This window comes from Lichenostomus cassidix, chromosome Z, assembly GCF_008360975.1.
Source record: "Lichenostomus cassidix isolate B80296 chromosome Z, HeHo_3.0, whole genome shotgun sequence".
NCBI classification, from domain to species: Eukaryota; Metazoa; Chordata; class Aves; order Passeriformes; family Meliphagidae; genus Lichenostomus; species Lichenostomus cassidix.
This window is the reverse complement of record NC_139511.1, coordinates 73,679,090-73,705,306: the sequence shown is the minus strand read 5'-3', so window position 1 is coordinate 73,705,306 and position 26,217 is coordinate 73,679,090. Positions and strand designations below refer to the sequence as shown.

General features: G+C 40.3%; 1 protein-coding gene across 1 annotated transcript in view; it reads left to right on the top strand.

The window, feature by feature from the left end:
* DYM (dymeclin) overlaps positions 1-26,217 on the top strand; it is a 207,783-nt gene that overhangs the window by 73,970 nt on the left and 107,596 nt on the right. The window contains exons 11-15 of the mRNA XM_085043464.1: positions 5,082-5,264; positions 8,654-8,832; positions 15,015-15,140; positions 22,587-22,700; positions 23,984-24,078. Coding sequence (XP_084899590.1) covers positions 5,082-5,264; positions 8,654-8,832; positions 15,015-15,140; positions 22,587-22,700; positions 23,984-24,078 — 697 coding nt within the window. The remainder of the gene's footprint in view (positions 1-5,081; positions 5,265-8,653; positions 8,833-15,014; positions 15,141-22,586; positions 22,701-23,983; positions 24,079-26,217) is intronic.

The window sequence follows — 26,217 nt, the reverse complement described above, 5'->3', positions numbered from 1 at the left end:
CTGAACCTTGACACTGAAGGTTGAAAGGTGAATAATACATGTTTTGCAGAAGAATTACAACTAGTTTAATAACTAACCCAGGAGAGCTCAAAAATCAATTACAGCTCACAGTCCGTTGATCTGCTGACTTAAAATAATGGTAGATGATGCTAGAAGTTCTTGACTATAAGTTGCAATGCTTTATATGAGTGTAATGAGTTTTTAGAGTGCCATCTGCACTCTTGGTTTTAAAATGCCTTCAAAATCAAGGTCATAAAATTCTTCTTAGTCATGTGAAACTATAAATAAGTGTGTTTAAACTTTTCTCAAAGTGGGTACAAACATGAACCTTACTGGTGTCTCGTTGTGTAACAGAGAGCAAGCATTAGGCTGAGATTTCTGCAGAGTTGTGTTTACATCAAATAACAGTCAGGTGAAGAAAGTTCTATTTTGATGACTGTGTCATAACTTCATTTTGCCATTAAGTGTTTTTTCACAGACTGTCAAACTAGATTAAAGTCCTGGATTTGTTTTCATGGCTGGAAACTGTATTTCCAGCCATTTTAGAGAAGACCTCAGCTTCTCTGTTGCAAAAAAACATGCCTTGCTCCTATGACCTGCTTTTCTTGCTCTGCCTTACATAGAGTTGTATGAACAGGGGAGAAAAAAATCTGTGGTGGCTGGTTGGGTGGAAGAGAAGGGCAAAAATAAATCTGTTCGTTTGGTTTCAAAGGTAAAAGCAGTCAGCTCCATATCACAGTATCTGAGTATTTCCCAGAAGTAATTGGCAGAATTTTATATTTCCACCAGGGAGAATGGGGTCACTGTGTCCGAGTGAAATTTTCTGTTTCTCTGATTGGCAAAACTTCTATCAGTGTGGTTCCATGTGGGACTGAGTCAAGAAATAAAGTTGTATCAGTGAATCCTAGAATGGCTCAGGCTGGAAGGGACCACAGCTGGTCACATCTGGTGCCACCTCCCTGCTCCAGCAGGGCCATCCCACAGCACAGGGCACAGGATTGTGTCCAGAGGGGTCTGGAATATCCCCAGGGAGGAGACTCCACATCCTCTCTGGGCAATCTGTTTAGGACTCAGACACTGCCCAGGGAAGAAGTTCTGCCTCCTGTCCTGGGCTCAGTCCCTGCCGTTCCTCTGGTTGCCATTGTTGGCCCCCAGGAGCAGAGCCTGGCCCTGCTTGGAGCCTCCTTGCACACAGGGACAGCCAGGGCTGAGGGCTCCTCTCAGCTGGCCTCCTCTGGAGGCTGAGCAGCCCCAGCTCCCTCAGCCTTTCCTGGGCACAGAGATGCTCCAGGCCTTTCCTCATCTCTGCAGCCTCTGCTGGACCTGCTCCAGCAGCTTCCTGTCTCTTCTGTCCTCAGGAGCCCAGAGCTGGACACAGTTAGAGACAATGGACACATATGAGAGAAATGCAATTAAAAGTATTCTGCACAAAACATGAAAATTATATAAATAAAATAAGTGATCCAAATACCTAAATGTTTGTCTTGGTTTCAGCTTGAATGGAGTTACAGTGCTGGGTAATGTTGATATCACACTAATGTTGTGCTTATGCTGAATCAAGGACATACCAGATTCTCATAATTTTGGAAGAAATTTCTGGCTGTGAGGGTGATGAGGCCCTGGCACGGGGTGCCCAGAGAAGCTGTGGCTGCCCCTGGATCCCTGGCAGTGTCCCAGGCCAGGCTGGACAGGGCTTGGAGCAACCTGGGATAGTGGAAGGTGTCCCTGCCCATGGCAAGGGGTGGAATGAGATGAGGTTTAATGTCCCTTGAGACATAAGGAGGTGGGAGAGGACACAGCCAGAACAACTGACCCAAGTGGTTGAAAGAATATCCCATATCCTGTTGTGCTGAGCAATAAAATTGGTGGGTGTTGGCCAGGGGTTGGTGGACACTGCTCAGGGTCTGCAGCAGGTGGCCAGCAATTGCATTGTGCCTCGTTTCCTTTCTCCATTCTTTTATCATCATTATTACGATAACCATCATTTTCCCTTTCATTTCAGTCCTATTGAATTGTATTTATCTCAACCCATGAGTTTTGCCTTTTTTTCTCACAGTTTTCTCCCCCATCTCACCAGAGAGGAAAGAACAATTGGCTGTGTGGTGTTGAACCACAACAACATTGAAGACTCTGTTAGAGAGTTATGGATTATTGACTTTATCAGGCTTATAACTAGGACCAGAAAGGTAGTAGTTGTTACTGTAGAGCCTTTTCAAGACTTTATAAATCTTCAGATAGCAGTTTGCCTCATGGTGCCTTTTCAGGTAATCTGCCCTTCCCTCCTTTTCACAGTTCAGTGGTTTGGTTTAGTTTAGTTTTGAGAACCCTAGCTTATCTTTGCCACCTCCCAGAGATGTGGAAAGCTTTACAAAAACATCTGGAATTTGTATTTCTCTTGCGATATTTAAAAAATTACGAGAGTCTAGGAGTAAAATTAAAAAATTCAATGTGAAAGAAATCCAGTCTATATGTTGAAGCATTTGGGCAAATTTCTCTTCATGCCTGTAATAATGCCAGGCAGAACTAGTACTGTTGCAGCCATCTGTGGCTATCCTGTTGGCTTAAACAGGAATTTGCGTAGAGTCATGGAACCCTAGAATGATTTGGGTTGGAAGGGATCCCAAAGCTCATCTTGTTCCACTCCCTCCCATGGGCAGGGACACCTTCCACTGTCCCAGGTTGCTCCAAGCCCTTTCCATCCTGACCTTCATCTCTTTTAAACATGGGAGTTTCTTCCCTTTACTCTGGGGTTCTTTTTCTGTGTGAAGTTCTGAAGAAGCAGAATCTGAAATATTATTCTGGCCACACTGTATCAGTGTATATTCTTCCATGTTTTCTGTTAACTTTAGATCTGAAAATAAAGTGAGGGAAGCTTCTAAGGGGTTGCAGCATAAGTTACTTTGTTTTTCACATTTAAGAAGTTAAATATAGCTTTGTAATTTTGAAATATGGATTTATATAAAATTAGGTCTAACGAAGTAATATTTCAGCTATTGTGAACATACTACATACAATGAGAAACTCTGCTTGACTCTCTGTCTTCCCAAGCTGTTTATCTATTTAGCACTTTAATCTGATGTTTATGGTCAGAAACAATATTTTCCTTCAAAATGTTTTTCAGCTTGACTATGTTGGAAGCACCAGCCAATACTTAGCACCTAATGTGACACTGCCCTTTGCAACTGAAAGAATTTTATGAACCTGTTATATGGGATTGGTTTTCTGGAGGACTTGCCAATACACAAGACAACTTCAGGAGTTTACTTGGGTCACATATTAATGTGCAGATTTCTTTTGGACATAGTGACATCATTCTCCCTGGTGAAAGATTCAGATTAATCACCAGTGTTTTGGCCATATCCCTTTTTCCTAACTTTTGAGGAAAGCTGTAGTAATAGCATATGCAACCACAGAAGGATGGGGTGGTGGAAAATTAAAAATGAGAACTACACTAAAGCTTAAGAAAAGATTAATTTGAATTTATTTAACATATGATAAATGTACAGTTATTTCAGGTTTTTTAAAATAGTTTATTTGCATGTTACCTCTCTGGTTAACTCATGTGGTCTTAAAAACTAACTTCATGGTAAGCATCATTCATTCTGATAAGGACAGTGGATGAAAAACATGGTGATAAAGGGTTATTAATTTAACATGATTTTTTTGCTAAGAAGGCTGCAATTACAGTGCTTTTTATTATAAGAACTCTCTCAAGCTGCTTAACACTGAGTGGCATTAGTTCCCTTGGCCATGACATGGCAATAATTGCCCTGCAATTGTTCTAATGAGGAAGCATTGGTTTATTACATAATCTGACTGTATAATTACGTTTGAAGAAAAATACTCATTGGATGGCTTGAAATTTTGTTGGGCTAAGACTACTTGAAATTCTTTTAATTTGTTATGCTTAATGTTTTGCATTCAAATGGCTTACAGGTTTTTATCATTTACACCTTGAATCTTGCAGACTAGAAGATTGGAAACTAAGCTTTCTTAATTTTCCTGTTTTCTTTAAGAAGGTGTGTTGTAATTGATTTTTGATTTAGGCGTTAATTAAAAGAGGAAATAAGGATTAGCCTTTTTTTAAGTAGAAGTTACTATTTTTATTTTTCCCTTGTATAACTCAAAGCTTTTACCTGTTAAATGAATAATTTGATTAAATGCTCAGTCTCTGCCATAAAATTTCAAGATACACTCAAAAAAATGAACTGCTAGGCAAACGTTTGGGGATGACTCTAATACAGTATGATTGGGAGGGGCTGCTTCTTGTCCCCTTGGATTGAATGTATCAAGAGCCCAGATGTGATAAATGTAGAGGTTTTGTCCTTTCCTCGGGCTTTGTACCCCAATAATGCTGAGTCTGCAGTGTCTGTTTCAGTTTTGGTGCTTTTCTTAGTTTTTTTCAGTTTATTTTCAGCTGTAATACAGTCCCATGAGCCTTGGCAAGGATATAGGGACTAATGGTCTTGCTAGAGATGGATGAGGAGAGTCTTTTAATCCTCCTCTGATTCTCCTGCTCCTCTAATCAGTATTTGGGCATGTGGCTGGTCATCTGGGTTCACCAATGCTGCTGTAATTAGGAACAGGAATTTCAAATGCAGTAGTCTAGTATTGGTGTTAATTCTTTCTAGTGCTGTAAGTGTGAAAATGACTCTGCATTTGAGCTCAAACATTGACGTTTAAGCAGTGTGACAATGAGCTTTTTCGAGCAGACTTTGGGGACATTACATTGGCTTTACACATGATACCTTACTGCTGGAGCTGTACATGCACAGTACAGAATTGTGGAATCAGAGAATGGCTTGCCTGGAAGGACCTTAAACACCATCCAGTTCCAACCCTGACCATGGGCAGGGACACCCTCCACTATCCCAGGCTGCTCCAAGCCCTGTCCAACCTGGCCTTGGACACTGCCAGGGATCCAGGGGCAGCCACAGCTTCCCTGGGCACCCTGTGCCAGGACTTCCCCATCGTCACAGGGAAGGATTTTGTCCCAATATCTAATTCAAACCTACCCACTAAAGAAGCCTTGTTTATTAAAAGATGACCAAATCTGTTATTTGTTGTTTTTTTCTCTGCAGCTGGCTTGTGGACAGTGTTCACTCTGGGTGGGGTGGGCAGCAAGGCATCGGCGCAGCTGGAACAGTGCTCCCCTCTGGCCAGCCAGAGCCTGCTGCTGCTGCTGGTCCTGGCCAACCTGACCGACGCTCCAGACAGCCCCAATCCCTACAGGCAAGCCATCATGTCCTTCAAGAACACACAAGGTTTGTATCTGTTCTTACTTCTCAGCCCGAACTGATGAAACGTAGTTTTAAGTTTGCTGTGATTGCTTAGAGGTTCTCTTTCCAAGATTTGTTGTCCTTCCAGCAAGCCCGTGGAAAAGCAGTAATAACATGTTTTCGTCTGGGAGTTTTGAGGTGGAGTTCCTCAGCTGCTGGAACTTAATGGTGGGCACAGAGGGAGGATACTTTGTCCTTCTGACTTGAGAAATACTAGAAAGTTTCATAATCCTGTTTACAGTTGGGCTAAAAGTTCTTGAAGGTTTCTTCCAACCTTGATGATTCTGTGACACTATAATTTTGTAATATATAAATAAAACTGACCTATAAGTAGATGTTATCCAAGATCCTGCTGGAGTCCCCTAAAAATTTGTAGCACTTTTTATCCTGGAGTCATGTTCCTTAGAGAGAAGGTAAATAATTAAATTGCTATCTGGGTTTGCTGACTATATTCTTGTATTGCAAACGTAAGAAAAAAAATGTTTAACATAAACACTTACATGAGTTTTGTATGTATGGGAGGTTTCGGAGTTGTGTTGGTGCTTGTCTGGACTGTGAGAAGGCAGGTTCCAGTCTGTGTGTCAGGTAATGGCAGGTGCCATGTGGCACTGACTCACAGAGGGTCATGTTTGGGACCTGGGAATGCCCTAACAAAGCTTGGGTTCTCTAGATAGCTCAGCATGCAGCCTGTGCTTTTCAGGGTCACGGGATCATTTAGGTTGGAAAAACCCTCCAAGTCCAACTATTCCCCCAGCACTGCTAAGGCCACCACTCCCCAAGTGCCACATCCACATGGCTTTTAAATCCCTCCTGGGATGGGGACTCCAGCATTTTCCGTGAATACTTTATCCATACTTAAATCTTTGAGTCTGAGCCATGTGGTTTTACCTTTCATTGGCTTTATGCTGGTTGGCAGCGTGCACAGAGCTCAGGAGCTGTGTGACAATCTGTGAAGCCACAGTAATATCCTGAGTTATGCACTTTCTTCTGGGGAGTTTTTGTATTCCTTTATCCATTAAGTTTTAACCATGTTGAGCTCTAAATTAATTCACCATTACCTAGGAAAATTTATTGGGTTGTGAGGGTGGAGGATTGTTCTCATAAGAATAATTCTGAGTCCTAACATGCTCCTTTGATTTATTGGATACCATTTACAGGTGGTTGAGATCAAATTGTTGATAAAAAGTTTTTGTTCTGTCTTTAAACTGCAACCTTCCTTTAATGTTTCATTTTGGTTGACTTTGTTTCATGCCATTGGTAGCCAGCAATGTATTTCATTAAAGCGTGCTACATATATCATTATAAAATTTTAAAAGAACTTATTTTGTGTCAAATGTAGCATGAAAAGCTGTATTTTCTCTACATGTGTATGTTGATAGAATGACTTATTGTTTCCCAGAAACTTCTTCCCACTAGCAATACTCATAATTGAGCTTAAATTTGATTTCTGTGAACATTCTAAGAGGTTTTTAAGAGGAAAGCAAAGGGAAAAAAGGAGGCTGCTTGCTATCATAATATATACTATAAAAGGAAAACTGGCATTTTTGTTAAAGTAATTTATATAATTTAATTGGGACAAAACTAGAAGAATTCAGGCTTTTTTTCTACATAGTCTAGAATAGATTAGTTTTTCTGTTGGTCAGTTTAATGTTCTGCAGAATAATACAGTATATGCTGGTTTGGCTGGTAAGTTTCTTTAATTGTATTTAGATGTTTATTTTACTGGGCTTTTTAGAATTCTTTAATAAAACCGATAGTGAAACACTGTAAATCCCAGTGGCACAGCTTAAACATCTACAGAAGTGAAGCTGCAAAGTCAACGGGTGCTTCTCAGCTAACAACTGTGGCACCAAGGACCGAATTGTTCTGATTTTGCTGTCTGCATCCATGTTTTTCCTCCTGAAGGGAAATGCCTGCCTGAAGCAGGAATGTTTTAAACCATCTCATCCATAGTGGTGGTCAGTAGTTGAGGAAGGGCAGGTTGGAGTCTCTCCTGTGCCTGCGGGTGCGTGGTTTTGGGACAGGCAGGGTTTTCCATCGCCACGGGGCTGCATCTCCGCGTGGTTCCCAGCTCCTGCAGGCAGCAGGGTTTGCTCCAGGGCCTCCTGCTGCCTGCAGCTCAATGGCTGGAGCTGTCCTCCCTCTCCTCAGCCAAGAGGAGCGGCGGCTCCCTGGCACACTGTCTGCTGGGCCCCACAAAACCAGTGGCAGCCAGGGCTCCTGCGGGGCTCCTGCAGCACTTCCAAACACTTTCTCTGTCCAAAGTGGGTGGAAATGTTGTTCAAAATAAGAGACAGCCGCCATGCTTTTCTGTGCTGAAAGCTACTTAGCAAACTTCGATAACAATATGGGCTAAAAATCATAGAACCACAGTGTGGTTTGGGACCTTAAAGTTCGCTCAGTTTCAACTCTCTGGCCTGTGGCAGGGACACCTTCCACTATCCCACGTTGCTCCAAGCCCTGTCCAACCTGGCCTTGGACACTGCCAGGGATCCAGGGGCAGCCACAGCTTCTCTGGGAAACTTGTGCCAGGGCCTCAGCACCCTCAGGAAAGAATTTCTTCCTAATCTGTCATCTAAATGTCTCCTCTTTCAGTTTAAAACTGTTCCCTCTTGTCCTGCCACTATTTGCCCGTGTAAAAATTCTCTCAATCTCCATCTTTTTCAAATGCTAGCCTTTTCTGTTTCCACTGAGAATTTCTAGACCTTAGAAATTTCTGCAGATGGATGTTTTTATTGAACTTGGTATATATTCTGCAAACAGAAATCTGTTTTATTTTCTCTTCCAGCTCTGGCACAGAGTATATTGAGATTAGGAACAAACTGCTATTACTTTGAGGGATGTCAGACAATATGATGTGATGTTTTATATCACTTAACCCACAAAACTCCCCACCCCACACCTCTAAAGTCCTGACACCTTATCACTGACATAACATGATAATCTTGACCTATGCACATCTACCCTTCACACCAAGAAAGGGGTGGATGTGAGATACTCCACTTAAATGCCAGAGAACTAAGCCTGGAAGTTTGAGGTGCAGGGTTTGGAACCACATGAATCATTGTTACATTGGTTCCAGAGAAGACCTTGTGGCTGCTCTCTTTCCAGCAGCTCCTGGGATCATATTCCTTCTTAACAGCGGAAGCCATACAGAGGGACAGAATTGCTTTATAGAAAAAGGTAAATGCTTTGTGCAGGTACAGAGGTCTTATGGTTTATGGCCTTTGGTGATAAGAGTCATGGGTGATTTTTGTTTCCTCCTTACTGTGGTGTCTGTATTAAATATTTCCTCCAGAGATTTTTATAAAGTTAGTAAATAACTGAATGATAAATGTATCTGTTAAAGATTTTCTTTTATTTCTTTATTTCAGATAACACTGCTTTTTCGTCATCAAATCCACATGCTTTCCAGATTAACTTTAACAGTTTATACACAGCCTTGTGTGAGCAGCAGAAATCTGATCAGGCCACTCTTCTCTTATACATGCTTCTGCATCAGAACAGCAATGTGCGGACCTATGTGTTGGCACGGACAGACATTGAAAATCTGGTGAGTCTTGCTCTGCCTGCCTTATTCTCATCAAGAGGGATTGGCCCTGCAAGCTTGGTGTCACCAGCTGACAGTGGCCTCTGTTCTGCAGTGGGAGCAGTAGGTTCTGGATCACTCATTCACCAGTACTAGCTCACTTACTAATTTTTGTTATATCTCAGGAGTGTGGTGCTAAACATATCACTGCAGTCAAGGGTGGTACTGGTGAAGCTACAAGGCCTCTTTCTCTGTGCCACTCTCATGACCCAGGTCAAACCTGCTCACTTCTGGTCATGGTGCAGAGAAGCTGGTAGCAGATATTCTATTCATTATTTTGCCTATCTCTTTCAGATGTTCATGCCAAAAAGTTGCCCAGGCTTACTCTGTTCTTTCAGGAGTAATGGGTAATAAAATGAGCTGTAACAGGACTAGCATGCCAAATGTCTTACAGGGTTGACCTAAAACTGAAACTCCTCAAGGAGCAGCTCACAGACTTTATAGAAATACAACTGTAGTGACTTTTTAGCCACTTAAATAGGATTGTGGTTAATGGCCAATATAACAGACACCTGGTATGGTTTTTGTATGTTATAAATTAGCTTATGCTCCCCACTTTAGTAGTGTCACAAACCACTTTAACAAATCTTCCATATTAAAAAGAATTCCTTTAATAAGATAATGGCTGTCTAGGGGAATTGGTAACAGAATAGAGAACCCTTTCCATTTTAATATTTGAAATCTTGCCAGGTAATTAGATCCTTTGCCTGTTAGATGGCAGATATGGAGTGAGTTTGGTTTCAGTCCAAGTTCTAGCAGATGTATTGCTAAAATCGGAGTTGATAGACGCCACTGTTGGCAAACTGGGGTGAGATGGCTGATGCTGAATTGATTCAAGACTGAACTCCTGTGTCATCCGCTGCAGATTATGTAGGCAAGGGCTGAGTCACTTTGCGTGAATTCTGTGAACAAATGGCCATGTATAATTTTTGGAGCTGCTAGTGTGTGATATGACAAATTTAACAGCTGCTAACCATAACAATTTGCTGTATCTTTAGAATCATAAAACAGAATCACAGGATGATTTGAGTTGGAAGGGAGCTTAGAGCTCATCTTGTTCAAATCCCCTGCATGGGCAGGGAACACCTTCCACTATCCTAGGTTGCTCTAGTCAAGTCAAAGTTAGGTGTGTGCACTGTTTTATAATCATGATGTCTCATAAACTGTAAAACTTCCAGAAAAACAATGAGGTTCATCTGTCAAAACAACTCCAGATGCAGGTACTCAGACGCTCTGCAATGTGGGATATTTTCATATATTATCACCTAAAAAAAAAGTCAGAAAATCCCAGAAATTATCAGCAACTTTAAACACTTTGTGGGAAAAGCTGGAAAAATTCAGAAAAGCATCACTGAAAAGTCAACAGTATGGTTTTGTGGGTATTTTGATTTTTTTCGATACCAGCATTTGAAACTGCTCTTATTTTGCTCTTCATGCATACTGTTGCTTCTTTGTGATCTCTGTTGACAAGTTAGTGACGTCTTTATCCAATCCTCTTGTTTTTATTGAGCTAGTAGATAAGGACAAGCAGCAACCAACTGAAAAGAGCAATTTTAATTACTCAGTAGTGCAGGCTGAGCCAGACCCAAAAAGAATTGGGAGGGCTGGGAGGGCTACTCGACAAAGAAATCCTGACCTCCTAACTACAGCCCTGTGGTGAAAAAGGGTAATTCAGTCTTGGGCTTGAAACTGAGATAAAGGGAGTTGAATATTGGAGCTTGTTATTCCTTCTCTTCATGTCAAGAGTGATGCTGACACACTGTGTGCTATTCTAGTGTTGTACTTCCATGCTTCATGAAATAGTTACAGGCTATTGAGAAATGGGTCAGTGCAGAGAAACATGGTGGGGTTTTTTTTTCCTTTAAAAATCACAATAACACCATGAGAGCCTCAAGAAGTGAACTTAGCTGGTCAGAAAAGAGTTTGGGGAGCATCGGGATGTGTATGTGGCTTCATAAGGGGGAATCCTTGAAAAGAGAGGAATCTCCACTTGCAGAGAGATTAAGAACTAAAGCCTGGAGGTTGATTCCCACTATCCGGAGATATGAGAGAAAAACAGTAAGGTCATTAATTCAGAGTAAAAATTATCTTTGAATGAGGGTAGAGGAATTTTTGGAGGCTTGTGGTGTAAATCAGTGGCCTCTTCATAGAGAGGCAGTTGATGAATTAGGTATAAGGTATAGAGGTGCTGTGTGAGAGATCATGTCCACAGGCAGCTTAGACCTCATCTTAAACTTGCAGGGGTTTTGAAGGTTATTGGCTGTTTCACTGCACTCAGTGCATCCCATTAGTTGTGTTTTCCCCTATTCTAATTTGTCTCCCCTTCTGTGCCCAGGAATCATCATTGGAAGGTGCCCTGTAACATTTCATAAGGATTTTTGAAATGTGTCTTTGCTCTCGTTCAACTTCAGTTTAACTTATAAATTGATTCAGTTCTGTTTTTCTTAGCTGGTATAACAGATACTGTCTCAGCTCACTTCCTCATTTGTATATGAATCTCTGTTTGCCAGTTAATAGGTAAATACCTTCACCTTCTGTTTGGCTTTGTGTTTTATTTTGTTAGTGATACCTTTTTTTGCTCTTATAATAAGTCTGCTTGGCAGAATAAATAGGATCTTTGTGTGTCGTTCATGACTTCATTTTTATAAATAACTAGATTAAATATCTGGTGCTAGAGAATCTTCTGTTAGAGAAGTTCATATCTAGGATTTGGCTATCTTATTCAAAGTGCTTGCAGGCATCCTCCAGAAGTGGTGGGACGGGTGAAATAGGGGGTAATTAGCACATTTTTTGATAAGCATAGTTTTCTGATCTGTGGATGGGAGACTGCTGAGCCTTCTTTTGTTTGAAAGAGCAGTTAGCACCAGTATTGCAAGTAAAAATACCAGTGAGATTTCTGCATATAAGAAATGAGCTATTTGATGTGTTTGCTTTGGCTTCTGTGTTGAGATTTTGTTGCTGCTCAACATGTGTGTAATGAAATAATATATATGATGATGTATTTGTATCAACTGATGGTGCAGCGATATTTTTTCCTGTAGTGTAAATTCATCTTAAGAAGGTTGCTGCTTGTATTTTGTTGATTACTAAAGACAAGCTATTTTTAAACTTTACTGGGGAAACCAGCCTTGGACTGGATATAGCATCTGCAATTTTCAGTGTCTGTTTTTACCGGCTGCTTGTTTTGGGGATTAAAAGTAACTTTTTAATGGTGGCTGTGTGTTGCCAGTTAAAACTGCTCCTGAGGAAGGTGTTAGTAGTGGTGCAGTAGTGGTAGCGTGATGACTGTGAGAAGAGGGCCAGCAATACAAAAGAAGTGGTGGCTGTGTTCTCAGTACAGGGATAGACAGAGCCATTGTGTCAGAAGATAGAAAAGTTTTAATGGGCGTATGTAGCATAGAAGTGTAGAATTGTATTTTGGTTGAAAGTCTAGATAAAGTTTAACGTTATGAAAGTATTAACTAAGAGGATTCTTCTCTTTTGGAGGAATCTGTCCTCTCCAGAATCCTCCTGAGACTCCTCCCAGGCATCTCCTGCAGTTTCCATCTTTACTTGAGACACCTGAGATTCCAGGCTGCAGCCCTGGACTCATTCAGAAAGGATACCTGAGATGTTTTTGCTGTTTAAATAGCAGATCTCACTTCCAAGATTCACTTGAGATTCTTTCTAGGAATCTCACAGGGTCCTTTGAATTCCTGAAGTGACCTGAGGTCCCAGGTTCCACCCAAGACTCCTCCCAGGCATCTCCCAGAGTATTTCCAATTTTACGTTTTAAATGTAAATGTAGGGTTTTAATTTAATCTTGTATTCTAACATTTTTATGTAAGTGGTGACTTGTTAAATAGTTTTTGTTCTGAGAACAGTAATACTTGTCCTAAAGGTGTGTGTGCACCTCAGCAATCAATATACAAAGGAAAAAGTGTTGTAAGGAGGAAGGATGATAAAAAGTATGAATTGATTCTGGCTCCATCTGGAAATGGCACATAAGAGAGAATTAAGTTGCCATTTGCCTCCCTGAGTTTTGTCCAGTGTGTGGATGGAGAGAAGCCTGAAAGAGGAATGGAAAGGGAAACATGGCCAAGGGAGTGGAGGCTTTGGAATCAGCAAGATTTATTTGGGGCAGGAGGACTGATTACAGTGATCTGGAGTGCCAGACCACTCTTCAGTAGCAAGTATGAAATTTTAGTAACAGTACTTTCACATATTGGCTAGTAAGTGAATGGCTCCAATGTCTTACTATCATGTATTTTTAAGTGTAGTTTGTAGCAACACACTTGTAGGACTTGGAGCACTTGAGAATATGAATGGACTTTTTCAGTTACAATTAGTATTAATGTGTATAGACAGAGGAGATATTTTGGGCTGTTCTGAAGGAATATGTTCTGCCAGAGTGGTTTGTATGGTTTAACACAACCAGACTGGGTCACAGTTATCTTTAAAGGTCCCTTCCAACCCAAATCGTTCTGTGCTTCCATCTGGGATCTGTCTAGAAACCTAAGAAGTTGTTCCAATGGTTACCTTCAGCAAGGCTTTTGTTGTTCTCTCTGCACAGTCCAGTTGTAAATGCAATTCTTCATAAGTTTTTTGTTGCTTCCAGCTCTATCCAGCTTATTGTCATAATTCTTGGACTTGGAAATGACAGAGCCTTTGCAGTGAAAAGCTACATGCAAATGTTGGAGACAGAAACAATTTGAATGGTGGACTAAAGCAGTGATGTTTGTCTCTCTTTCTCCCCATCCAAAAAAAAGGACTAATCTTTTTGTTGATACGCCAATTAGAAATTCTAGGGAAAACTTGGTCTTTACTCAAGATTGCTGTTCAGAAAACACAAAGATGGTACTCTAGTTTCCACTGGGAAGAGAGGTTTCTGAAGAATCATTTGAAATGGCAAGGGAAGGATGTTTGCAATGTATAATTTTAAAAGTATTTTAATATTTATTTAATATTAATTAAAATATTCTGTAAATATTTTTAACCAACTCCTCTCGTTCTGTTGTCTCTTGTCTTGACCCTGACCAAAGCATGTTTCAAAAGGTTTTGTGGCCTGCAGCATTTAGATCAATCTAATTTCGTTTTAACAGAAACTAGTTTAGTATGGCCCAACTGTTTTGAGGATGGTTGATTGTAAGAGAACATTTTGGTAACTTCAGAGGCTTGTGAAGCACTTGGTGTCCTGGCTGCTCACCAGAATAGGTTTCACATGATTCATCCAGCTGCATTTGTCCTGTTTTGAAAAACAGCAAGTTTTTAGGTGTCTAGAAGCTTCTTGGAACTGAGGGCTTTCTCCAGTTCCTTTTTTCCAAGGCTTTTTGTGATTTCGGCCTATTTCTGCAGCCCAAGGAAGCCACATTGTACTGAGCCAGTAGAAAGCTAATTTTCATTTGGTAGGGAGACAGTGTTTGCATCTGGATTAACTTTAGACTAGCGTTCAGGTATGCTTGCTGTTGCAATGAAATCTCATTTTCATTATTATTGCAAGACTTTGGCTTAAGCTGTTCATCCTGGTGGAAATGCTGCAAGACCTTGGGCTGAACTCTAATCATAATGATCAGTTAGTTCTCTGGCTGCATATTATCTAAAATTGGAAAAACAGGCCTTTTCTAGTCTTAACCCAACACAAACTGGTTTTTTTTTCTGGGATTATCTTCACACACCAAAATGGAATTTCACTTTCAGGTCTCAAAATGCCTCTGTTCACCTCAGCTCCAATGTACTTGGCTAGGTTTGATGAGGAAAGACTTTTCAGAGCAGGCTTGTGGTAGCACAGATGGTTAGAGACAACTGTTTTCCTGCTTGGACTGCTGAAAATCTTGTTTAACAATTTTGTTTTCCCCATGGTGTAGAGAGGAGAACTGAAGCATTTGGAGGTTATGGTAACTGGTATGGCTGGGAATCTCATTTCTTACGGATTGGAATTCTGTGTCTGACCACAAGAAAGCACTTGTTTAGACTCTCTTGTGAGACAAAGTGAAGCAGATGGAAGGTGTTTGGACACCTCATGTCACTGCTCAGGGGTGATTGTTTCAAGAGGGAGGGATTGGTATGAACTGTCAAGGACAGGGCGGTACATGGGACCTTTAGAGCCTCCTCTGTTTATTGTCTGAGGTATTTGAAGACTAAACTAATACACACGTTTTTCGTTAAAGGTTCTGCCAATTCTTGAAATTCTGTATCACGTTGAAGAAAGGAATTCACACCATGTTTACATGGCCCTTATCATTTTGCTGATCCTTACAGAGGATGATGGCTTCAACCGATCCATTCATGAAGTGGTGAGTTGCTGTTTTGGTAAATAATCCTTCAGCTCTATAAATCATTTAAATATTTACTTTTAAGTAAATAAAAGTACAATTTGTTCCCTCAGCAGAGGCTGTATGGGCTCATCCAAATTTCATGGAATATACATATTTCTTTTGTAAGAAGGAGTACCCTGAAGTCTGATTTCAAAACTTTTCCCAAGTGAAGTGAACAAGCACACTCCCTCCTGTAGAGAAAATGCTGCAAATATCTTGTCTTCTGTCTTTTTTGGTGTTCCCTGTTACAAATTAGCCTAGTAGTAGCTGGGCAGGCTGCCTCAAAGGTGCTGAATGTTTGCCATGGAAGTGGAGGGCCTAGAAGAGAGGAAAAAAAACAGGAAACCTTTTTTATTTCTCTTGAAAAACTTTGCATAACTAGTTTGATGCAGCCTTTAGCTGGAGTTGTATTTTCCAGACTAAATGTTACTTCCTTACTTGGCACTTCTTTCTCTGTCTTTCTGTTAGATTAATTTCTATTTTATGTTGTTCATAAAGAAGGCTCCAAATTTTTACTAGCTTTGATGGACCTTGACCATCTGTGCAGGAGAATACCTTGGACAATTATGTCCTAGTTTCCCAGCTTCTAAAACTACGATCATACATGAGATATCTACACTGATGTAATTTAATTTTTTGACTGGGACACAGAAACTCTCTTTTGGGGAAATTATTATCTTTGTGAATTATTATCTTTGTGAAACTATTGAAATGCAAAACACTGGAAGCAAGTTTCAAGGTTTCGATGCTGAACAGAACTGTCTCCCAGGTAAATTTCCAGCCTATTTTGGGGGGAGCTGGCATTCTTCCTTGGTGCCAAGAAGTAGAGGCTTACCGTATTTATTCTGTAAAATTTCAGATTATTTAGTATAGCTCTGTGTGTAGAAAGCATGAAAAGATTATTTAAATGCAGTTTCCTGGGAATACCTTTTTGGAAGCTGCTTTTAGGAGGAGCACCTACAGTAACCATGCAGATGACTGAAATATTTTTCTGAAGCTTTTTCCTGCCTTCAGTTTAGTGTGCCTTGAACCTGTATATGTGCACCAGAGTTGTACGTGTGTGATGAGTATTTCTGGGTTCTGTGCCACTGAGTCATCTAACCTCTCATAACTTTGGCTTGTTGTGAGTTGGAGTACAGCAGACAAAGTATCATTCCTGCCTCAGTCTCTTCCCCTATCGCTCTTCATTCATTTTAGAGGCTTTACACGCAGTCTTTCAATAAATTCCTTACTGGATGAGTAAAAGTGGAAGATTTCCCTAAAATTCCTTAATGAGGATCCAGCTGTGGAATGAAAACATAAATCGGGTTTTCTTGTCCGGTTTATTCCTGCCTTTCAGCTAACTCTGCCAATAGTGTTATAGTGTTTGCTGTGTAATGTGGATATTGGTTTACTACTTCTGTCTTTATAAAATCACTAACCCCACCTCGTTTCTTTTACCCTGCACTAATCCTTTTTTCAGTCATGCCTTTGCTTCTTCCATTTTCTTCACAACTTTTTTGATTTTACTTCAGATGTTCACTAACTGCTTCTTTCTTTTCCTCTGTGGTTGTATTTTCCTGCTCTGTAGAGCCTGGCTCCATTTGTCCCTAGTGCTGTGTGACCAGAGTTTTGCTGCATTTGCTTCTTAGGTGGATAATGAGAGATGGCTGTAAGGTACCTGAGCCTGCAGGTGTGTCTGTGTGAGCCTCTCCTACACATTCCTAGAGAGCTCAAGAAGGGAAATAAGTGTAAGGAAAAAAACGTTTCAAAATTACACTGATAACTCTATTCCCCTCACCCATGTCTTTGAATTAATTAAATGGATGTTTTCAAGTATGAATAAGCAAGTTACGGTTTAAAAACTAGAGTATTAAGTAAGAAATGAGTCTCATACTTTCTTAAATATTGACTCCACATCTCCTGAAGCTTAAGAAGGTATTATAGGTCTGCAAAATTATGGGAGTCCAAAACTTGGTGTAGGCCTTTCTGTAAAACATGAGCATCTAGCATCAGTTTCACAAACCCCATTCACTGCAAATACATACCAAATTTTAGCAGTTGCAGCAGGATTATTTTTTCCTCCATCACTTGAGTAAAACACGGAGAAAAAAAGTTGTGCTGTATTTTAGATCAGCCTGTTTTTCTCTCTGCTGTGTATCCTGTGTACTGTTCTTATAAGAACCATGACTGTACAGTTCATTTATGGGCTATTTTCCTTTGTGGCATTTAATCCACATTTATTTATTGATTTTTAAGATTAATTTTAGTAAGCAAAGTTTTATAAATCTGGTGATTATACTGACTGGTAAGGAGCTCAGGAAACCACAGGAACCCTTTTTGACAGCTGTAGGATGCTGGAGCATTTTTTATTTAAAATGGATGTGGTCTTAACTGCCTGGAAAATATGATCAAAATCATGGGTCCTGTTCCTGCAATTGGTTTAATGCAGTTGGGTCACTGTAACCACACAGAACTCAATTTTTTTTACTAATAATAACAATAATTATAATAGCAGAGTAAACAAGTAAAGGCAAGAATTCCCCAGAGGGACAAGTATTGGTGATCTTTTGTCTCCAATTTATGAAATTCTGAATAAAATTAGATCAGAAATTAACATAACATCATACAGTATTTTATGTAACCTTGCTGTGCTACTGTAGCACTTTATGCTGTAGTAAATGGTGGTAGACTGTAAATCATGATTTAACTGTGTTTATTTTTAGTGTGTTAAAAAATATCTCATGAGCAAAGTTGTGGGAGACTGAGAATCTCACTGCTTAGTATATGTAGAACTGAGTTCCTGCTCTTTGCATCTGCAGCTTGTGCTCCCTAAGTGGTAGCTATTGAAGAGCCTGGTATTCAAAAGAAAAATTAATCAAAACATTTTAATTTCTTTTAAAATTATTCTTGCAAGACCACAAGACCACCCCAGGACTAAGCTTTTTTTTTCCCCCCCCTTTTTAATGTTATCTGCAAACCAATGAGATTGGTCAGTGAGGGCAGTGGTTCCAAGTAGATGATTTTGAAATTTAATGTATTTTCATGCTTTGTGCTTCTGAAACCCAGAATGGATGGTGGTGGTTGCTGTTGTTTTTGAAATAGCCATTTCACTGCCTACCAACTCAGGTTGCTTTCCTCAGTGTGGAGGAGAGGTAACAGGTTCTGGTATGTAACTTTATAATCTTGAATTTATCTGTTTTTTTTAAGAGTAGTGTACTATTTCAAGGAATAGTTATCTCAGTAACTGTCATTTTTCCCGGGCTGGTGTTTTCAGAGTTTCAGGGAGAACCACTGAAGGTTTCAGGGGTGAGACTGGAGCATTAACATGTCTTTGTCCATGCTTGCGGCTGTCAATGTGTTATTTAACGAGCCCTGGTAACTTCATGTTTTGCATTTAGAATTTGAAATTTGGCAGGTGGCCTTTGTGCTAGAGCTCTGCTGCTGATAATATGACTAAATGTGACCAAATTATCAATCTCTGGGTCACGAGGAGCAGTCTGTTTCCATCTGTGCAACAGAGACATAGCCGGAGGTGGCCTGACGTCCATGGAAACTGAATATTCTCATTTTGCTGCTCCCAGAGCCATCTGGGCTGTGTGCATCCTCTGCTGCCCAGGGATCATGTTTTCAGCTGAGATAGGCAGGGATGAGCTGCAGCTTGTGCAAGTGTGGCCCCCAGCTCCCGTGGGATGGGACTGTACTCCCGGGAATGTTCCTGTTGCTGCTTGGCAGGGGTTGAAACCACACAGAACCATTTGGCTTGGAAAAGCTCTGCAAGACTATTGAGCCCAATCATTCCCCCAGCATTGCCAAGGCCACCACTGACTCATGTCCCCAAGTCTCACATCCATGCATTGAAGAAAGTGTACAGGAGCAGGAGCCCTGATGTGACAGCAGTTAGGAGAAATTTGGAATAGGCTGGGGCTGGCTGTACATGGAACATGTGACAGTGCAGCGGGGAAGAGGGACAAGAGTTAAACAAGAAGTTGGTGAGATTTTGGAATGCTGAACAAAGAAATGACTAAAAAGGCAGGATAGGAACAGAGTGACAGAAAGCTGGGGAAGGTGAAGTCAGATTTCCTTTGATGAGAGACTGGGATGGACAAGGTACGACAAAGGAGAGTGGCTTCCCACTGCCAGAGGACAGGGTTAGGTGAGATATTGGGAAGGAATTCCTGGCTGTGAAGGTGGTGAGGCCCTGGCACAGGGTGCCCAGAGAAGCTGTGGCTGCCCCTGGATCCCTGGTAGTGTCCCAGGCCAGGCTGGACAGGGCTTGGAGCAACCTGGGACAGTGGAAGGTGGGTTGAGCTTTACAGTCCCTTCTAACACAAACCATTCCATGATTCTGTGATGATAAAATGTGGGTAGGGATGGTGGAAGTGGGTAAAAGAAAGAGCTGAGAAGGAATGGGGTCTGGGAGGGTGAGGAGGTGAGAATAAGCTTCAAGGAGGGAACATGCAAAGGGTTGTGGCTTTTATGTAGAACAGAGATCCATGAAAAAGATGTGGTTGGAGATGTTGGAGCACTCAAGGTACTACTTGAGATTACTTAATTTGTCCCAGTCCCATTCCTCTTGTCCGATTGGGACACCCTGTGGGAGAGAGCACACGATGGGATCTGCTCCTCACTTCCAGACCAGTGTGAGTCAGGAACTTCCACTTTGGTTGGTGAAGTATAGGGATGTGCCCCACAAAATAGCACCAAAGAGGGTGGGAGGAAACATGGGGATTGTTTTATTTGTGGGAGGAGGTTGCTTTGCTATTTCACTCATAAATCAGAGACTACAAAAAGTAACTTATTAGAAATTTAATCAGTTATGTTGATGGTTTTTTGGCCAGGGTAAGTGTATTTTGTCTAAGAGGGGAAAAAAACCCCAAACCCTTGGGAATCGTTTCAGAGCAAATTGAGTGAAATTATTTCTTCTCAATAATAATCAGGAAATATGTCCCTTTATGTGCTGTTGGTTTGAATTTACATTGTGGGCCATGTCAAAACAAATAGTATTTTATACCACCCATTTTCATAGCTGTATTTTGCTTTTTAAAAAGTTTGTTAAATTTTCAATAAGCATTTAAAAGTCAGGAAATGAAATGTGCGACCACAGCTTATCCCTGTTATATTTATGTATTACAGAGAGTAACCATTATTTAATGATCATATACTCTATTCTTCAAATAACAATATGTTTTTCTTCTGGAGGGTTCAGTGCTGAGCTTGAGATATTTGAGCTTGAGATATTTGCTTGAGATATTTGTCAAAGTGGTTAATTTATGTCTTTATATAAAATCTTCTCTTGAGAATTGCTATATTCGCATAGTCATAAATAAGCTGTTATTAAGAAATTACAGTTAAGGCAACCATGATGACTGTCTACACTTATTTTAGCATTTTGCGTTTGTGAAGTAACCCATGAACTTGCTATAGCTGACCATATGTTTATGCTTAGAGGCCTTGGGATGATCAAGTTCTCCTCTAGCAGAGTATCTTCAGTGAAGTTACATGTAATTCATTAATTACTTGCACTAAAAGCTTTTGAAATCTTCAGTTGCCTTTTTCTGTGAAAATATGTGTGGATTGTTCTTTGTCTTTCAGGCATTTCCTGTTAATCATCTATGTCGTTCATCTCAACTAGTTGTCCTTGTTTACTGAAACTCCTTGGATGACTTGTTTTCATTTATACCATCATCACAATGTCTTAAAATAGTATTAGTGACTTGTTATAACCAGAAATTATACTGGTTTCCGCATCCACTCATCGCCTGCTATTTGTGGAAACCTTTCTTGTAGTGATTTCATGTTTCCTATTTGTTCCTCAGCCTTGACCATTCTCCCCTTGAATACCTCTCAAGTCTTTCCGTCTTCCTCCTATTCTGATTTTTTGATCCTTTTAGCAAAAGGTGTTTACCACCAACCACCACAGCTGAGCCAGTACCCAGAGATGCTTTATCACCTTTACCATGAAATAATATTTTTCCCATCCATAGGTTACAGTCATTAGCTTCATTTTAGCTTCATTGTGGGAAATAGGAAGGTGCTGGAAAAGAGCCAAGTACTGTGCAGCATGGATAACGGAGAAGCTTTTAAAAAATTATTTTAAAATTTATTTCAATGATCTGAACTTCTATTTTGTATCTTCATATTTAGTAAAGAAATCATTTCTATGTCTCAAAATGTATTAGCTTCCAATTAACATGTATCATAATCAGAATGCTATTTCAAATGACTCTTGTACTGTGAAGAAGTTTCCAGAGGCACAGAATCCCAGGATGGTTTGGGTTGGAAACAATGTTAAAGCTCATCTCAGGGCACATTTTCCATGGGCAGGGACACCTTCCACTATCCCAGGTTGCTCCAAGCCCTGTCCAGCCTGGCCTTGAACACTGCCAGGGATCCAGGGGCAGCCACAGCTTCTCTGGGCACCCTGTGCCAGGGCCTCACCACCCTCACCAGGAATAATGCCTTCCCAATATCCCATCTCTCCCTGCCCTCTGGCACTGGGAAGCCATTCCCTGTGTCCTGTCCCTCCATGCCTTGTCCCCAGTCCCTCTGCAGCTCTCCTGAAGTATCTTTTTGCTACCTGAAGTTATACAGAGAGATAGCTTTGTGTGCAATAGTCTTTGCTAACCATATTTATATTTTGACTAAAAATAGCCCTGAATTTATAGAGAATCTTTTTCATGTTTTTAGGACAGTTCCTGTGGAGTCATTTTTACCAGTCCTTTAAGGCAGGGTGTTGTGTACATGTGTTTCTTCCATGGAGGTTGGCTGAATGCAAGGAAAGAGTGGATTGATTCTCCTTCTTTAATAAGCTTGGAAATGGTGGTTAACTTCATCCACCCTGATAGTGCAGGGCAGTGAAAGCTATGAAGTTCCTAATCTAGCTGATGACTTTCTCTAAGTGTTAGGGGAAGAGACTTCATACCTGTCAAGAGAAAGTCTTCATAGTGAAGCCAGCACTTCCCCTGTGGATTTGCCCCCCTGACCTTCAGTGTGTGTGCTCATGCCTATGAGTCAGAGCTTCTGTGTGCTGCCTCTTGCCCAGCCCTTGATGAGGGAAAATGGCAAGGCATTGGCAGAATTATTCAGATGTCTTGAGTGTAAATGGAGACTTTATAAAGTGTAAAAGGTAAGATCAAAATGACTATATGAGTGTGGTGGCACAGGACGTAGAAATTAGTGAAGTGCCAAATGTAATCGTCTTTCTACACTTGGTGTGTTTCCACATGACTTAACATGGTTGAGATGTACTAGGTGATAATGCTGCAGAGGTCTGACTTTCAAGTTTTGTTTTAATTATGCTTTGGAATACAAAAATTAAGTCACATTTGAGGCTGGAAACTAATATTCATGTCTTAAGGAATGTGAGATTCCAGACAGCTTCCTGTGTTCTTATGCAGACCTGGGTACTGAAGAACCTTGTTCTTTTATTTTTTTCTTTTGCAGATACTGAAAAATATCACTTGGTATGCTGAGCGTGTCCTAACAGAAATCTCACTTGGGAGTCTTCTGATACTGGTTGTGATAAGAACCATCCAGTACAACATGACACGGACAAGGGTAAGACTTACCTGGAGCACTTGTGAATTCCTAACATCAGCAGCTTGAATTCAATTTCAAATAGGGGAGATGATTTTATTCATTCTGCTGCAACCAGCTGGCATCTGAATTTGGAGGAGGGAAGAACATGGACAGATCAGCTGTATTTTCTAAGTGCTTCTGAACTTCTTATGCAATTTCTGTGTGGTCATCCAGTTCATTAAGTACAGTTCTCTAAACGCTTCAATTCAGGCATCAAACTCATCTTCATATAAGGAGAAAGAGTTCCTTGATTTTGCTAGAAGCAATGATGCATTATAGGCTGTTGAATCTCTCAAATGACTTTCAGGTCTATTTATCATTAGTGTTTTTAGGAAGTATTGACAGGGACTGGGCCACAAGACCGTTTTGAGTTCTGGCAAACCAAAACTGCTTTAACTTTAGAGCCTAATAGCCTAGATTGATTTTGGGCATTTTTCAAGCATTTGCTTTTTTACCTTTTTTGCAAACACAAACATAGTATTACGCACTTCTGAATATTTTCAACAATTAAAGGCACAGAATTTTTTACATTAAACAGTAGCCAAAAAATAAAATATATTTTAAACTGGAAGAATTAAGAATTTTCCTTTTATAATCAAAAGAATTGGAAAGAATGAGAACAAATTTTGTAGTATTTAGAATCTGTTATGTAAAGGACTATTTTAGGCTTGAATACAGAAATGAATCCCTTTTGGATAGGATAAATGGACAAGTTTCATTCTTTGAAAGCCCTTGACTTTGTCAGGGCCATCAGTTAAATGCTTATCTGGTCAAATGGTTTCAGGGATGCTGAGGAGGACCAGTGTTCTGAAGTATGGAATGGTTATAGTTGTGGGATATATAAAATGCTGTGAAAGAGTTAACAGGGAGATGAGTTATGAAGTAGAAAGTTTTAGGATAAGACTACAAGAGGGAGAGAGAGGAAGGTAGAGAGGAGGAAAATTACTTCCTGTATTTGTTACAGCTGTGGTCCCATTGTAAATGAGCACAGGAAGACATATACATATTTGTCTATACATATATATTTATATATATGCACACACACACTGAAATTGGTATGGAATCACTCTTTTATAAGCCTTATATTTTAAGAAAACATGTTAAAACATCAGCAAACATACACACTTTGCATTTCTGCTCTGTGCTTTTAAAACAACATATATTACTCAGTCTTTTGAATGATGCCTGCAAGTGGTGTCACTATGTGTCCAACGAACAGTTTGGTGTGTTGGTTTTTTTATCTTTCCTCTTCTTTCTGACAGGACAAATACCTTCATACAAATTGTCTGGCAGCCTTAGCAAATATGTCAGCACAGTTCCGCTCGCTTCATCAGTATGCTGCTCAGAGGATCATCAGGTAAATATAAAGGCTCTGCTGGAAAATCATTTTTACTGAAACTCAGTAGGGAAATGTGTATTTTGTATGCCTTAGTAGTACAGAAACTTTAATTTTACATGCCTTAGTAGATACCAATGAACTAAATAGCAGAAGTGATAACTGAATAACTAAATAATCCCAGAATAAATCTTACTTGCTCTATATTTGAACCTGTTTTGAATGGACAGAAAAAATACTAGTTTCTCTGTCTGAGAAACTTCTGCCTTTTGCTCTTCTTAACAGCATTCCAAACAGAAGGTTGTCAGGGATTTGTGTGAATTACAAATTCAGTCATGTATCCATACATGTATCCATGTATTATAAAAATGCACTGAGTGTTGGTTCTCAAGTACTGTGCAGCATGGATTTTCAACTTCTTCCTGCATATTTGGCAAAAGGTCTGTTTTTTAAATTAGACATGATGCAATGACCATTTTGGGACAAAACCCTGCAAATATGGACAATAAAGCCTAGATCAATGCTTTTCAACTGATAAAGTTTATTATCCTGTATAGTAATAAAAGTCAGTATCTGCTCTGGTTCTAAAGCAATGCCACAACTTTAAAGAAGTAGATATTGAAGTTGGTCTTTCCTATTGTGTTTCTGTGCTGCAGAGTACATTGTAAAGGCAGGTAACCCTGTGCCAGGCATCCTTCTCATCTTGGCAGCCAGCCCTGCTCCACGCTCCAGGGGAAACTGGGAAGGTCCTTTTTAATGTGATCTGGAATAAATTGTTACAGGGCTTGTCAGGTACAGACTGCTAGCCAAAAATAATAATTGTGTACCTGTACACTTTGTCAAGGACTGGGTTAACATGACATACAGCTTGTTCTTAAGGATTTCATTCTGTCCAAGACACTTCTCTTTTGAAAATGGTTGGTGGTAAAAGTAGGACAGGTTACCAGAATGAATGCATTGTGTTGGTGCCTTTCACCTGCCTGATACTTGCCCTCTTTTCATACCTTGGCAGAAGTAAAGAGGGTTCAGAGTTTGAAATGGAGCTATTTTCCCCTTGCTTGCCACACACATTGTCTTAAATACTGGCTGTGTTCATTTCTCAAGTCATAGACATGAAGTCTGAGTTTTCCAAGCATTTGAAATGTTATCAAATTGGAGATCCTGGTGTAGTGTGAAATACACTTCTCTGATACTCAAAAACTTGGTCTAGCTCTTACCATGATACTTCGTTTTACACTTCAGAGCTTCTTCCTGGGATCCTGGGCTCTGATTTTGTTCTCTTTTATTCTGCTGCTGTTTCTGGAGCCCAAAGTGGGATGTGTTCCCCTGGTTATATTTGGGGCAGGAAGTGGTTATCTCACTAGTCTCAAGACCCAAGAGTTTCACTCATTTAATGCAGCACTTGAGCAGGGTCCTCTAACATTTGGGAGCCTTATTTCTCATGTCTCTCAACATGCGTAGTTACAACATGACTTTAACATTGCTCCTTGATTTTTAGCTGTGATATTCTTATTGGAGGCAGACAGATTTGTGCTGCTGCTTGACACTGACGTGTAGAAAGAAGGCAAAGGGGTGAATGGCAGAAAACAGGGAAAGGCAATTCTGTCGCAGTGGAAGATCATCAAGTCCAGCTATTGGAGTCCCCATGCCTGGAGGTGTTTAAAAGCCATTTCCATGTGGCGTTTGGGGACATGTGTCAGTGGTGGCCTTGGCAATGCTGGGGAATGGTTGGACTCAATGGTCTTCAAGGGCTTTTCCAACCCTAATGGGAAACCAACCTACATGGTTCAGTAGTTCATTGATTCTGTAAGTTAGTCTGAGGCCTCAGTGCATTTGCAGAATTGTAGACATGTTAGTCTGGTAGGATAGCAAAGAGAAGGATGCTGTTTATTCCAGCCATTGGGTGCCAGCAGGGTTGCTCTGCCTGCAAATAATGTAAGGGTTGATAGAGAAAATGGTCATACTCGTCAAATGAAGAAACAAAAAAAAGGGAATAAGGGCTATTTGATATATACTATCTGTGCTGTTGCTTTTAAGCTATTGTCTTATTGTAGCCAGACACTCCATATTATTGTAAGTGCAAATTGTAATGAAGGAGGTGACTTTAGATTTGAAAAAGAACCAGGAAAACAAGAGGAGTATTACCAAAAGAGGATCTTA